General features: G+C 36.0%; 1 protein-coding gene across 1 annotated transcript; it reads right to left on the reverse strand.

Moving 5' to 3' along the window:
• Positions 1-645: 645 nt before the first annotated feature.
• On the reverse strand, positions 646-13,888 carry LOC104600386 (uncharacterized). The gene is made up of 8 exons (XM_010263302.3): positions 13,346-13,888; positions 13,160-13,255; positions 12,345-12,455; positions 11,961-12,270; positions 6,031-6,121; positions 2,383-2,716; positions 1,885-2,033; positions 646-1,387 (listed from the first exon to the last, which is right to left on the reverse strand). The coding sequence occupies exons 1-8, from the start codon at positions 13,637-13,639 to the stop codon at positions 874-876; spliced, it is 1,899 nt and encodes a 632-aa protein (XP_010261604.1). The 5' UTR covers positions 13,640-13,888; the 3' UTR covers positions 646-873.
• Between the last annotated feature and the right edge of the window lie 902 nt (positions 13,889-14,790).

The following is a 14,790-nucleotide window of genomic DNA, read 5'->3' on the forward strand; positions in this document are numbered from 1 at the left end:
AGGGATACTCAGATGTGAAAGGAACCCCATTTTCCGTTTACTTGCCTGGGACGGAATTTCAGGAACCATCAAAGAGAAGAAGAGAGATACAACACCAGCCTCTGACATAACGGCAAAAGAGACATTTTATCATTTCCATTTAGATTATTATCAGAAATAGTATGGGTGATTTAAGACAATAACTTAAGGGTAGCTTAAAAAATTTGCCCTTAAAATGTTTCAATGAAAACGCGTGCAGAGATGGCTAAAAATATGCATCAATCTTCTTTCCCTTTTTTTTCTGTTAAACTAACGTCTGCAGAAGGACAAGGTCTCTGTTGCTCATAACTCAGCTAGAGAAGCTAAATTTAGGTCTTTTGTTTCTTCCATTATAACTCAGCTCCTGAATCCTGAAGTCCCTCTTTTGCCAAAATAAGGTTGTTGACGGGGTCAAAAGGCAGGGTAGCATTCCGTCTCCCTCTCATGGTTATTAATTCTTTTGCTATTTCTCAAAAAATAACACTCTGAAGTCTGAACACGTCCAGCACTCTCATCTCATGTTTCACCAAATTAACTGGGTTTCACTGGAGAGAGAGAGAGAGCACGGAAGTCTGACGAACTCAATTTGAGAAGAGAAAAATGTGCAACAAATGCGAAGGACATGAATGTTCCAAATATCCTTCGTTATCTATCAGCTTTAATTGGTAAGATAAAATATAGATGACCATCCAAAATTCCCCCACCTTGACGGGGGCAATAATAATGACAACAAAAAACCCCAACAAAGGGGTCTAACAAAAAAGAAAATCAGATACTCACCTGCTTCTTTATAGCCTGCTGACTTTAACACTACCCGAAATAAAGAAATGCCATACCTCAATTCGAGCAGAGAATTTAAATGCTACCGCCTTCAGCAGCAGCAAGTTTCCTTCTCTGCTGGTGCTCTGCAACCTTGTAATCCACCACCTCACGAAACAAGTTTGCATCAAGCACACAGTCCTTGCTCCCATAAACTGCAGCTTGAACACTTGCCATCAGCTTTGCTATCTCCCTTCCTGAGAATCCTTCAGTCTTGATAGCAGCTTCCCTGATAACATCATCCGACAAACCCTTCACCTCTATCTTCTGTTGCTGTCGACGAAATAAAGATGGAAGCCAGCCAGACTTCCTTTGTCCAACCTGAACAATGTATTTATCCAAATAGAGTTCAAGGAGTTTGAAGCGCTCCTCTTCCCCAGGCAAGGGAAATTCAAGGACCTCATCAATACGGTCAGCAACAGCAGAATCAAGATCACCAGGGCGATTGGTAGCAAGGGCAAGGACTATGTCCTTGGACTGGTCACCTGTGCGAAAGAGGAGGGCATTGAGAGCACTGCGTTGAGCTTCACTCATGTAGGTCTTATTTCGCCTGCAAATTTTGGATATAAGAATTCAGATATCCAGTTATATTAAGGACTTCAACGGCCAGTGACATACAAGCTTTTAGTTAGCAAGTTGCCAGATAGCAATGTGATTGGACACTTATATAAAGAAAAAGAAATATTATGGTTAATTTTACCATAATAATGCAATCCACAAAGACATTAGAATTGCATAGTCTTAGCAAATTAGCCAAGAAATGCAATTTCGGCTAGTTTAAGCTTGTTCAAGTAGCTGGCAAGAAAATATGAAGCCCAGCCTCACAGACCTTTCATCTTTTTCTCCACTACCAAATAAAATGAGATTAGTTATATAGCTGGGAACAACACTGGGTAATGGCCTTTTTAGTCAGATGATTAAGATCATCCAAGCATTGCTGTTTGAGTCAGATTGATTGTTGTGCCATGAAATATGGAACTCCTGTAAGGAACACATTCATGAAATCATTTTCATGCAAAAGCATTAGATATATCACACATCACTTACTCGCACAAAAATGCATCTGCTTCATCAATGAAGAGCAATAAGCCCTTCTTGGACTTCTTAGCCCAGTCAAATAACTGGTGTATCTTGGTAACAGCCTGTGGTCCCAGTGGTGCAACATCCCCACCAGTCATCAATGCATAATCCAATCCCTGAAATCATGTTATACAGATTTAGCTGGATGATTAATTGGAAAGAGGATTTTATTGTTTATTTTTCTATTCTTTTGATGAGCATGCATAGTTCGTTGATGCATAAGGGATGAATTGATTTTCAACAACTCAGAAGCTATCTTACTAGCTTGAGGGTTCCAAGATGTGGATCCTGCAATCAAGCATGGCAAAAAATTTCACAAGCAAGCATTTGCTCGTGTCCAGTAAAAGGTGGAAGAGCATGCATGGAAAACTCAAGCTAGCTTAATAAATAGTTCACGAGCTACCAAATTGGGCCTCCTTTCGGTTTGCATCAAATGAAGCAGAAATAAAGGATAAGATCTCATACAGATTTGCGAGAAAGTTCTCTAGCAGCCATTGTCTTCCCTGTTCCAGGAGGGCCATAGAAGAGCATGTTGCGGAATGGTGCCTGGTGGGATTTTGTATTTGCAGTAGCACCTGCAAGTTGTTCAATTCTTTTTTGAAGAGAAGGGTTCAAAATCACATCACCAAAGCCACTTCCATTTTTGGAAGTAGATCTTTTGTCAGCTTTATGTGATAGTGTGCTCATGGCACGAGAGAAGACACCTGACCAAGGATACTTCCCTCTAGAGGACTCTCTGATCAGAGATGGTTGTCCTAATATTCTATCAACATATCCCCAAACCACCCTAGCACCTTCTCTGCAAGGGAAGAAAGAATAACATCAACTATACCTCGTATTATAGCCATCCAATTCACAAGAAATGCAAATAAGGAGTAAAACATATCTATGCATTCTTACAAATGATCCATATATGCATTAAGAGGATCAAGAAAGCTAATGGCCTGAAGCACGAAGAGTAAAAATACATCAATAGTACTAAATATCAGGCATCGATGACATATACATACATAAGACTCGTATATTCTAGTGGGCTTTATGAAGAAATCAAGAAATACATCATAATCAACACACTGGAAAGCATTCAAATTTATCCTAGCATCTAACTGTCATCTTCACACTTCACAGTTACATTCAAATACATATTTCTTTCTTAGAGGCTACAATTAAAGAATCTTTTGGTATTCAAATGGTTATTTTCTATTTATTTTTATTTTAAAAAATAAATGTTCAAAAATTGTATGGGTTTATAGATATATCAATTTCTCTTTTTTAATTAAATAGAAATCATAAAATGGTATCATCATATCATATAGAATATATCAATTTCTTTTTTTATGTAATTTTGTCGAGTTCTCAAATTTCATTAAAAAACGCTATATGCTTAACTATTTATAAAAGCTCAATTATCCTAACAAACCATAAAACATGCATTGGCACAACTTCTAAGTGACAATATAATTAATGATTATTTACTTATTTAAACTATTACTGTCTATTTTTTTAATTCCAAAAATTACAAAAAAAAATCAAAAACATAAATATTGAAGAAGAAACTCCAATTGCTTTGTAGATACGATAGACCATTCTTAGATCTACAACATACTCAATTCTTATGGTCATATCACAAGAAAATATAAATAATTATTTTTTATTATTTAATTTCAAAAATTATAAAATTAATAAATATTGAAGAAGAAATATCAATTGTTCTATGGATATGATAGATCGCCCATACATCTACGACATATGCAATCTTTATGGGCAGATAAAAAAAAATCTATAATTTTTTCTTTTTTTGGTTATTTTATATTTTCCCCATTTTTTTCAAAACAAAAATCATAGATCTACTCATAACACCAAAAAAATCTATGGTTTTCAACACAAGAAATGTAGACCAATATAGACTTAACCATTCTCAAGCATTAAAGCAAAAAAAAAAAATCACAATATATTATGAGAAAAAATGAAAAAAAAAACTGTTTTTGCAATATTTTTTCAAATCTTGCAAAATCTTCAGAAAATTTGATGATTGACACTTTTTTTTGCAGATCTCACAATCTAGTAATGAGGTTTGCTGTTTTAGAGGCTTTTGGGCAGGGGGGAGTTCCACTTGTGTGCTTTGCCAGAATCATAATGAGTCAGTCAACCATTTGTTACTTCACTGTAGCTTTTCCTTTGAGGTTTGGAATAAGGTCAGGAACTTGCTTGAAGTCCAAAGTTGCTGCCCTGAATCGTTGGTGGATTTTGTGAAGAGTTGAAGAGTCAAAGGCCTCAAAAATGTGGACAAATTGGTGTGGAACTTGGCTCCTGCTGCAGTTTTTTTGGTGCATATGACAGGAGAGGAATGCAAGGATTGTCAAGAATCAACATGGCTCCACAGACAGTTTTTCAGAAAATTTTGGGAAAAAATGTTCTCTTGGCTAACAATAAAAAATGTGTTTAAGTTTCACTGATCAAAAATAATAATAATAAACAATGTGTTTAAGGACAGTAATTTTAACTCCTTTTTAGCTTTTAGAAATCTTTTTGTAAATCAGGGTTTGGAGGTATAGATCTGCATGTGCAGTTTTTGTAAATCCCTGTGTACAGCTCCTTGTTATACATGTTTTTTGGTATTTTAATGATATTATACTTTACCTGTTTCAATACACACACACACACACACCCACCATTTCTTACTGTTCCTCGTATTGGTTATTCAAAGATACGATTCGATGTGCCCCCTATGGGGCGTCGTGTCAATATTTTAAACCTTGAGCAGACCTTTTTCTATAAGCTAGTAGATTTTTTATCATAAAACAACTGCAAATAAAACCACAATGTGATGGCCTCAAAAAAAAATTAAAGGGCCTATAGGCATAAGAAATTAGGGTCTAGACAATCTGAGGCATGTGTACATACATACATCTAATCTATCGGCGCTTCTTTGGAACACTCACATGTGCGCATGCACAAACATTCATCTAAACTATTACTTCATTGGATTACATCCGCACACAAAGCAACTAGGATCAAGATCACCCAACACTTTTTTTATGAATAGATCATATGAAACAAGTTCAATCTAAGAAATCGTGTCCAATTTCTACCAACCATTTCAGAACAAGAGAATAGCAAAAAGGACCTGAAAAGCAAGTGTTACGTTGAACCAAAAATCAAAAGCTCCTTTTTCATTGTTCTGGCGTGATCAAGGTAGCTCACAAAAGTTAGGCAGCCAAATGATTTTTTTTTTTGATGAATACAGCAAAATAAAATGTTCTGAATGTTTGGTTGACATCCACAAAAAAATTATCAGATATACAAGGAGAGAGTAAGATAGGAATAAAACTCAAAAACTGATACCGGTTCAGCATCATAATCTGCACCAACAAGAAGAAAAGCAAGCATGACGGAAAGTAAGTTTTGGCATAGATCCACAACTAGGAGCTTGTTTGGTATCATTGCATATAAAGTACTCAAGGTTATGTGCACTTTTTAATATTATATATGGTGCCAGCCAGGCACCACATAGGCAAAAAGGAGAAAATGTTTTCTCCAATACTAGGGATGCAACCGGATTGGATCGGATTCGAATGTATATCTGAATCTGATCCGATTGGATCTCATAAGTATGGATTCGAATTCGATGAAGAAGCCAGATTTTCGGATCTGGTCCGATCCGATTTAAATTTCTTTAAAAAATAATTAATTACTATAAGAAATTTAAAATATAATAATTAAAAAAAAGAAAAACAAAAAACACAAGTATCTTTTCAACTAGTTTCATCATATATATACATGTTTTTTATAAAAAAATAATTAATATAACAAATTTACAAACACACAATATGCTTAAAATGTACTATATGTCTTCCTGAAACCAGCTTCACTCCCTAAACAAGATTTGGCACACATGGATACAAGCACCCATGATGATAGATGTATTCAATTATTCATACACTAAAAGGAAAGTAACTAGTGATTCCACCAACATTGAATGTCAAAACTATGAAGCGCAATGGAATGCATATCCTACTTTCCTAGCTGCCGAAAAGCAACCCCAAGAATCAATAATCAACATAAAAATGTACATATATTCCAAATCTTCTTGTTCATTAATTCCACCAATACCTCGTTGTGTAGATCCCTGCTGCAAGTGCTGTCACTCCACCAACAGTTACAACCAGCTTATTTTGGTCTGTCAATATGGCCCGCAAGCCACCTACAAAGAGAAGAAGAAAAAAACAATTTAACCAATCTATTTGACTAATAATATCCATTCAATATAAAATCTGCATAAAATAAGCATCAATTAGCACTCCCAATAAGCTACGTCTAATCTGATAGATGGTCTAAACTGAACAATATTCATAAAAGTAGCAACACCAACCACAGTATTGCAAGAAATTTTTATCAAATTACAACTTTAAGTATTATATGTCTAAGCAAAATGTTGTCCCAGATTAGTAAGATAAGAAACAGAAGAGTCACCGTCTCTTTTCCCTTTAGCTTATGGACCAAAAGTCATTTCCAAAATACCTAAAGAAACTTACCTTGGCACTTATACCAACACTAAGGACAAAAGAAATTGAACTTGATTAACACAAAAAATCCCTTTCCAAAGGATGTCTTTGGATGAGAAAGAAGAAAGAACAAAAGGACCAGTTCTAATTTCAATCTTAATCAAAAATCCTTCAGAGAAGTAGATGATATGAAAGAGCACAAATTCTGCCCATCAATGTTGCATGCACATGGATGAAAAGAACTAAACAAATAAGTAAAAATCCCCTGATTAGTTCTCCATGTTTCATTCGCATGTAATGATGAAGAATAAAGAATCCCACATAAACCCTCCCTTGGCAATTGCTGATCACAATTTCCAAAAAAAAAGCCATTATAAGCTAATTTGTCAGTATAGAATATGAAGTTATGAACTTATACACAGCAAAAATCTTACTTTCTATAGCATAACAACTTTGTTAGCAAATAAAAGAACAAGGAAGATAAAAACTAATAAGGGAAGAAGAAAAAAACAAAAAACACCTTCAAAACCTCAAGTGGCAAAAGGCATTAAAGCCCCACATATACACAAACCCACCCATAAGACAAAGATTCCGTCGAGACAAAAAACCACCCTTTTGAAGATCTTTTTAAGGGAGAATCTCATAAAGCATCATTTTCAAACTAAACAGATTTGGAGTGGATAACCGTACTAAAAGTCAAGCCTAAGGGCCTAAGTGCCTAACAGCCTAACTCAAATATACAACCAACCTTTCCATGTTGGTTACCACTAGATAGAGACAACAAAAACACCAAGTGGCTAATGCAATACAAGTAAGAAATTAAAGCACAGAGTGCCTAGTTCTGGATTATAATTGTCTGAAAGATCATTATTAAACCTATTATGTGTTTCCAAATGAAAGCTTCCAATTAAGAAAACTGACTTCATTAACTTTGAGCTCAAGCTCATGGCCAATTTGGTTTATGTACTCTGCAAAATTCAGCCCCAACCTTCATACAATTTTATATTGACAAGTACGAATATGTGCATACAAAGGATTTTTTTAATGAAATCTGAAGTTATTTATCAAAAACAAAAGATAAAAAAAGAAGCAGAGGACTCAAACCAAAATAACTGGATAATTGAAACCAAAAGGCATGAATAATTAACTTTCACAGTCTTCAGAACCCCCAATTGACACGAGTAAAACCCTGTAGGATGTTGACCCACTGACATCATATAAGCAACAAAGAAACAAATCTACTTTGAAAGTTCTTTTGTTACACTCCTTTGAAGTGCCCAACGGTAATATTTTCAGCTTTGTCAAGCATATATAGGAAAATAGAAGTACCATTTTCTCACATTAAATTGTGTGGAGATCTTCAGCACCATCAAAATCTGCTTTTTTGGTATCAATGGCAGCATTAGGCAAATGCTTGACAAAGGATAAACTAATAGGAAGAGGCCTATCCTTCAGGGCTGACATGTGTTATGTTTAAGCAGGCAGAGGAAATGACTGATCACCTGCTCATGCATTGCCATATCACTCATAAGATCTGGTTCCATTTCTTAAAATCTGTGAATTCAAGGTCAAAATGCCCACATGGATTATATATTTCTTGAATCCTTGGTGCTTGAAAGGTTTCAGCAGCAAAGGTAAATAGTTGGAAGGATAAGGCTATGGATTTCTGTGGAAAAAGAGTTCTCACAAGTGCCGACACATGTTTTACTAATTGGACATGGTTTGTTCCATGAGCAGTAGAAGTCAGTCGGTGTGAATGCAATCTTTTCTTTGGGTCCTGCTGAGGGTATTTTTTATTATTTTTACAGTGCCTCGGAGTAATGTTTAGCTACCAAGCTAGCTGAGTCACTCATTGCAATTTTTTTCATCAATAAAATTACTTTGTTCTCTTAAAAAAAGTACCCCCAAGAAATAGCTGCATGGAGAATTTTCCAAAAAAAAAAAGCCCTCTGATTCCAAACTGAGAGAGATGAGAGCTCTATAAGGATCTTTAGTTCAGCTGCTTCATTAAAAGTCAAATTCCCAGCCTGGGTGGCAGCAAAAGGGAAGTGAGTCATGAACCATGCTGTTGCACCTTTTTTAATCAGGAGGCTGAGTCGTGAACCATGCATACAATCATTGTAGGTAAACAGTGGCTGTATGGTAACTGAAATCCATTCACTTGCAGTGGTGCATACCTTAGTTGGTTGAGGGATCCCTTGATGTTGGTTAAAGGCCTAAACAGGAAAGGTTCAAGATAGAGCTGTCTGGTTAGCAATTCCACTCTTTTGCAATCTTGGTAGCAAAACATTCTCTCTTCAAGGATGCTTCATGACAGAACTTTCAGCTTTTGACTATTTTTTATGTGTTTTATGCACTCATTTGATCATTTCCGCATACTTTACAGAGTCTTTTTGTACAAGGACACTGCATGTTCTGTTTAAGGGTGTCACTAAAAATATATTGCTGAGTTGGAAGGAAATGGCTAATTCAACCCCATTTCAATTGAAGATAGTCCATTGTGGTCTCCGCCAGCTTCTAGTTTTATTGAGTTGAACTTTGATGAAAGTAGTCAAGGTAATCTGGGGCCCTCAGGCATTGGAGGAACATTCAGAGATGAGGAAGGGAGAGTTATTGCTATGTCTTCAGGTCTAATTGGTGTAGGGGATTCACTTAGAGCTGAGGTTATGGTGGTAATGGAAGGGTTAAAGAAGGCTAAAGAATTGAATATCAGAAAATTAATTGTTGAAGGAGATTCAAAAGTGGCTATAGGCTGGTTGCAAAAGGAGGAAATCGGATTATGAAAGTTTGCCAACGAAAAAAGAAAGTTCAGTTGGCTATCCCAGAATGCAGTCAGCTACAATGGGTTAAGAGAAGTGCTAACTCCTTTGCAGATGCTCTTGCTAAACAACGGGTGGGAAGGGATCAAATGCTCTGGGCTGTATTGTAGTTCTATTTTTTGTTTTTCTCGGGGAGGGTTAAGAGATTTTAGCCCTCCCCTTTCTTCCTCTGTACCTTTCTTTTAATTCTTTAATAAAAGTTTCTGTTATTGATAAAAAAAAATAGTTACCTTACCTTTAAAAAAATTCTATATGGTATAGAAACACAATAACAAATAAATATGACAAAATCTACCTTCATATGATTTACATATAATGCATTAATTAAGGATTTCACAACTTCTGTTGCTGAGATGAACAATGCAGATAGCATGATATAAGACATTTGGACCAAACCTCTCATTTCTTAAAGTACAAAGACATGGATAGAAATACCAGTATCCTACTCAACATCAGATAGCATGCTTTTACTTTTAATACTTGGAAGACATTTGTCTTCTACGATACCTGTATCCTGGCAATTTCACTGACATCTCTATTACTGGTTTCAAATTGGAAAGTTCAAGAAAATTAATTTTATACTATTACTTATAAAAAAATAGTAAAGTTCAAGAAAATATACCATCTATCCATACATTTTCTTTGCCAAATGTGTAAGAGATGATAAAGAAACACCACAAAACCCAAGAAGTATCCAAGCATGATTCGGAGTCCCATTGGTGTGAGGAAAAAAAATGGATTCTTCTCTCCTCTCTCTGTCATTTTTTTTCTTTTTGTGTGTGTGTGGTGGGGGGTCTTCATAAGAACCATAACTGATATCTTCCCTTTCAGCACTTAATTTTGCCTCACCAGTCTGCCCAAGAAAATTGAACACTCTTCAGTTGCCCTTTTATAGATATTAAACATCAAATTTGTACTGCAAAAAAATAAGGCTTTCAATCCCCCATAACAAGCATGATTCAGAGCCCCATTGGTCTGAGAAAAAAATGGATTCTTCTCTCATCTCTCCATTACCCTTTTTTGTGGTGTCACTTTTCTTTGCTCTCTCTTGACGGGGGGAGCAGTGTTTTAAAAGCGCAAGGCGCAAAAAAAAAAAAAAAAAAAAAAGCTAAAAAATTTAAAAAATTTAAAAAAAATTCAAAAATATTAAACATAATGTTAATAAAAAATATAAACTTAAATTTTAAAATAAATGTTTTAAAAAACCCATTATCTAAAATTAAAATACATGAACATAACATCTAAAGCGTATTCAAATGAAAATTTAAAAATAAAAGCAAACATATAAAGCATTTTCAAGCATGTAAAACCCATAATCTCTTTTTTTTTCCTTAATTGCATTGCTTCAAGTAGCTAATGTGATGTAAAACATATTGCATTCTTGATTATATGAGTCTCCTTTTTACCACGCCCCTCAAGGCAAGCCCGAACAAGTCTATGTTAGGGTCTGAAATTCTTATTTCTCACATAAAAAATAATGATTTTATAACTTTCATTGCCTTTTAAGAAGATTTTTTATTGCAATGAATGAATGAACAACATTAGCAAATAGGGGGTTCTCGGAGCTTTGGTGAGCAAGTGAATCCTAAAAGGCAATGAAAGTTATAAAATCATTATTTTTTTATGTGAGAAATAAGAATTTCAGACCCTAACATAGACTTGTTTGGGCTTGCCTCAAGGGGCATGGTTGGGGGTCCCCCGGCCCAACCGTTAGACTAAAAAAAAAAAAGCAAAAAGCACAAAATTTTAAAAAGGTGCATGCCTGGCAGAGGCACAAAGCGCATCAGGCGCACGCCTCGCCTGGGTGAGGCGCATACCCCAAAATGTGCCTCGCCTATGCACCTAGGCGTGCCTCAAGCGCACCTTTTAAATCACTGGGGGGAGGGATGTCTTCCACCCATAACAACCATAATTGATATCTTCCCTTTCAGCACTTAATTTTACCTCACCAATCTGCGCAAGAGAATTGAACACTCTTTAGTCGCCCTTTCATAGATATTAAAACTCAAATTTGTACTCCAAAAAGATAAGCCTCTCAATCCCCTACTACATACCATATTGTAGGACACTAGGGCCAAAAGCACATTCACAAAGCCTCTCAGCCTAATCCAATTATCCTACCAAAATTGGATCTTAGATCACAAAGTCCGAAACATGATATTGATAACAGTTCATTAACCATGAGAGATGGTTGAGTTCAACTAATTCCCTGAATGGCAGGCATATAGCTTAGAGTATCGTATCTTCCTTTAGACAACCATATCTATTGATACATTAAAAGCTAAATCATCTTCAATATTTGATTGCTCATTATATCTATATCCTTGAATGATTCAGGCCAAAGTTTGAAAAAAGACTAACCCAAATGGTTGGTCATATGAAATGAAACTTAACCCCCTGTCATATCACTTTGAGAATTGAAACGTGTTGAATGCATGAAACCAGATAGAACCACTTGAACAACTTAATTTTCCATAGAGTTCACTTTCTGTTTTCCAAACATAAATAGATCATCTTACCAATCTATCATGCAATTGAACTTTCTTAATGCCCACACAAAATCACAAATGTATCATGTATCGAACTTGGAACATTGAAATTTTATCTTTTTTTTAATATATTGAAATGTTATCAAACACGTTGATCTGGAATATGTTTCAGAACAAAAGTTTTTAACTCATGAAGTATAAATGCATGTCTCATGGAATTGAGTTTGCACCTCCTATATGCTCAAATGCCGTGTTTATGGCAGCAACCCATTTCTCTCTCTCAGCATTTGCACGTTCTACTAGCATCCGTCTATTTACCTCTTCTGCTAACTTTGCTTCATGGGCTCTCCCCTCTGCTTCTGCCATAGCCCTAACTCTGATTGTTTCACGCTCTATCTCAGCCTTTTCCCTCTCAGTTTGCCGACGTTGTGCTTGAATCTGTTCTTCTGTTGCTCGCCGAGCTTGCTCTTGCCTGATGGATGATTCTTCTTGCATTTTTACAAGCTCTTGATTTCTTGCTCTTTGAACTTCATTCTCTGCCTGCAGAAAAATAAGGTCGTTAAAACATGCTCAACAATGCAATTCATAATGAATGTTATCAGTTAAGTAGATGCCTGCATCCGTTTCCTTGCCAATTCATCCTCATAACGAGCCATTTGAGCTTTTGTTTGTGCCTGTTGTTGGACAAGTTTTTTCTGTTCTTCATATATTACCCGTTGTCTCTCCTGCAAGACAGATAGAGATAGTTTAAATAAAATTAGAAACCAAGAATAAACATACAGTCTAATGGCCCATGACTTCAATACCATAGACATGTAGTAGGATCTGTAAGCATTGTCCATATAACAGAATCCTTTGTTCACTCTGAGATTAAATACTGAAATCCGAGCCCCATTAAGTATACTAGGATTACAGGAGGCTACCAATATCACAAATGAGCACTCAATCCTCCCCCCACCCCAAGTGAAGATACATAAAGAGTGAAACAGTGTAAGAATGGACCAAAAGTTCTGCCACAAGAAAAGCAGTAAATTGCAAGGGATGTAGGTTAATTATAAACTTATTCCAGCAGCTGGCTTCTCAATTCTAGTATATTAACGGCAAGTGGAGATGTTTATAGGAAACAAAGCAAAATGCAGGCTACACTGCGTAAGATAATCACAACGTACACAACCATCATTAACTAAATAGTTACATCAAGTATAGTTGTTGAGAAATTAAAGGCGGACGGTTAAAAACAAAAGAATAAACAAATAAATATCTTTAAACGTCAATCTTTTGAATTGCCACTACAATGACCAATGAATTATTCAATGGTAAAAAGAAAAAAGAAAAATAATCATTTCTTGTTTGAAGAGATCAATATCTAAAGACGTGACAAGACAAACAAAAATCCAATACAATGACAACGAAAGAAAATTTGTCTTACGGTCTCATATTGAGCTTGCATTGCCTGAAACTCGGCTTTCTTTGCAGCTAATTCCGACTGCCTCGTCTCTTCTTGTTTCTTCATCACCTCAAACACCTACATACACACCAAAACTCCCTTTAACTTCTCCATAAATAAAATCCATCAGAAAAATCATAACTTTGAACAAAAATCCATAATTTGAACCTTTTTGGCATGCGAGGAGCTGTTAATCTCTCGTACAGCCTTGGCTCCCCGCTCAAGCGCTTCTGGATCGAACCCAGCCGCCGTTGTCCGTGGGTTATCATTCCGAACCCGTTGAGGTTCCTCTTTCGCAGATGACTCGGGCGGAGGAGCTTCATGAGAGGCTTGAGGAGTCAAAGAAGATGGAGAATGTGAAAATGGAGAGAAACTGAAAGGCCCATCGGCGTAAGCATGCTCCACTGCTAACGAAGCCGACGCCAGAGCAGAAACAAGGCCTGCAGCATACGCTCTCGCCATTGTATTTTGTCTAAAACCCTATAACACAGAAACCCTAGGTTGATATCTTCAACTTTAGAACTATGTTTTCCAGTAATAGTTCGAGAGCTTGGGGAGCAAGAAATAGAAGAAACATGAACCCATCGGCAGTGGAGCATACAAGTCTCAGAATGAGTGAAGTTTCAAGGTTTATGTAGGGTTTTCTCTGTGGCGCCGTGGCGGCGTTGGGTGGAACCGTTTTTCGTTTAACGGTGTTTGTTAAGTATGTATGTGTTTGGAACCGTTTATCCAGTGGATAAACGCCCCTTTATCAGATAAACGTTTTTCACTTTGTTGTTTGGTTAAGTTTAAACTGGGCGTTTCAAGAAATGCCCCTTTACACTTCAGTAACAATAAACGTTTTTCCATTTCATGCTGTTTGGTGGGGCGTTTTAAGAAACAGCCATATGGATGTTTCAGTGTCAGGCTTTCATTGTGGTGTATATGATACATTAGTCAATCCAACGGTCCAAATTACATATGCTTCAATTTGAAGACCGATTTTCAGATCCAACAGTTAATATATGATATAATCAACATCCAACGGTGGATATATGATACTTTCAATTTCTCTCTCTCTCTTTGTTACCTGTAAGGGAATGGTGGCTATTAATGTTATTCAAAAGACAATTGAGCAAATATCTATCTTCTTTCCAACATTTTATGGGACCACTTTTTTTTTCTTTTGAATAACAAAGATACCATTTACAAGGTAGATCAATTTGGGCAAGTCATAGAAATTGACTTTGAACGACAATTGAGCAAATATCTATCTTCTTTCCAACATTCAAAAGACAAGTGAGTGTTTCATAGAAATTGTGATATCAATGCGGGGCAGCCAGGCAAGAACGACACAGTGTAATCAAAGACGTTGAACGACACAGAGTAATCAAACCAGTATAACTGGGTTTCATGGGTAGAACTGATGAGATGAGAAGACAACATTATTCACCAACCTGAAAACTTCATATTATATATATATATATACCTACAACCATCCTCTTTAACTATAACACATACATATTATTTTGCTAACTTTGGGCAAACCCAATTTGCCACCTAACCTGTATAAAATTAAATTATATAAGTAGATGATGATTAGTAGATGAAATGGAATGAATGTTATACAGATT

The sequence above is a fragment of the Nelumbo nucifera genome, chromosome 1, assembly GCF_055504915.1.
Source record: "Nelumbo nucifera cultivar China Antique chromosome 1, China Antique-T2T, whole genome shotgun sequence".
Lineage (NCBI taxonomy): Eukaryota > Viridiplantae > Streptophyta > Magnoliopsida > Proteales > Nelumbonaceae > Nelumbo > Nelumbo nucifera.

What these genes read in the sequence shown, in the direction of transcription:
- LOC104600386 (XM_010263302.3), bottom strand. Translation starts at nt 13,639, where the DNA reads ATGGCGAGAGCGTATGCTGCAGGCCTTGTTTCTGCTCTGGCGTCGGCT. An exon ending in GGCATTTGAGCATATAGGAG is followed by an intron (nt 6,122 to 11,960) that starts GTGCAAACTCAA and finishes TTCTCTTTGTAG; the next exon opens with GTGGCTTGCGGGCCATATTG. An exon ending in GCAGATGCATTTTTGTGCGA is followed by an intron (nt 1,388 to 1,884) that starts GTAAGTGATGTG and finishes CAAAATTTGCAG; the next exon opens with GCGAAATAAGACCTACATGA.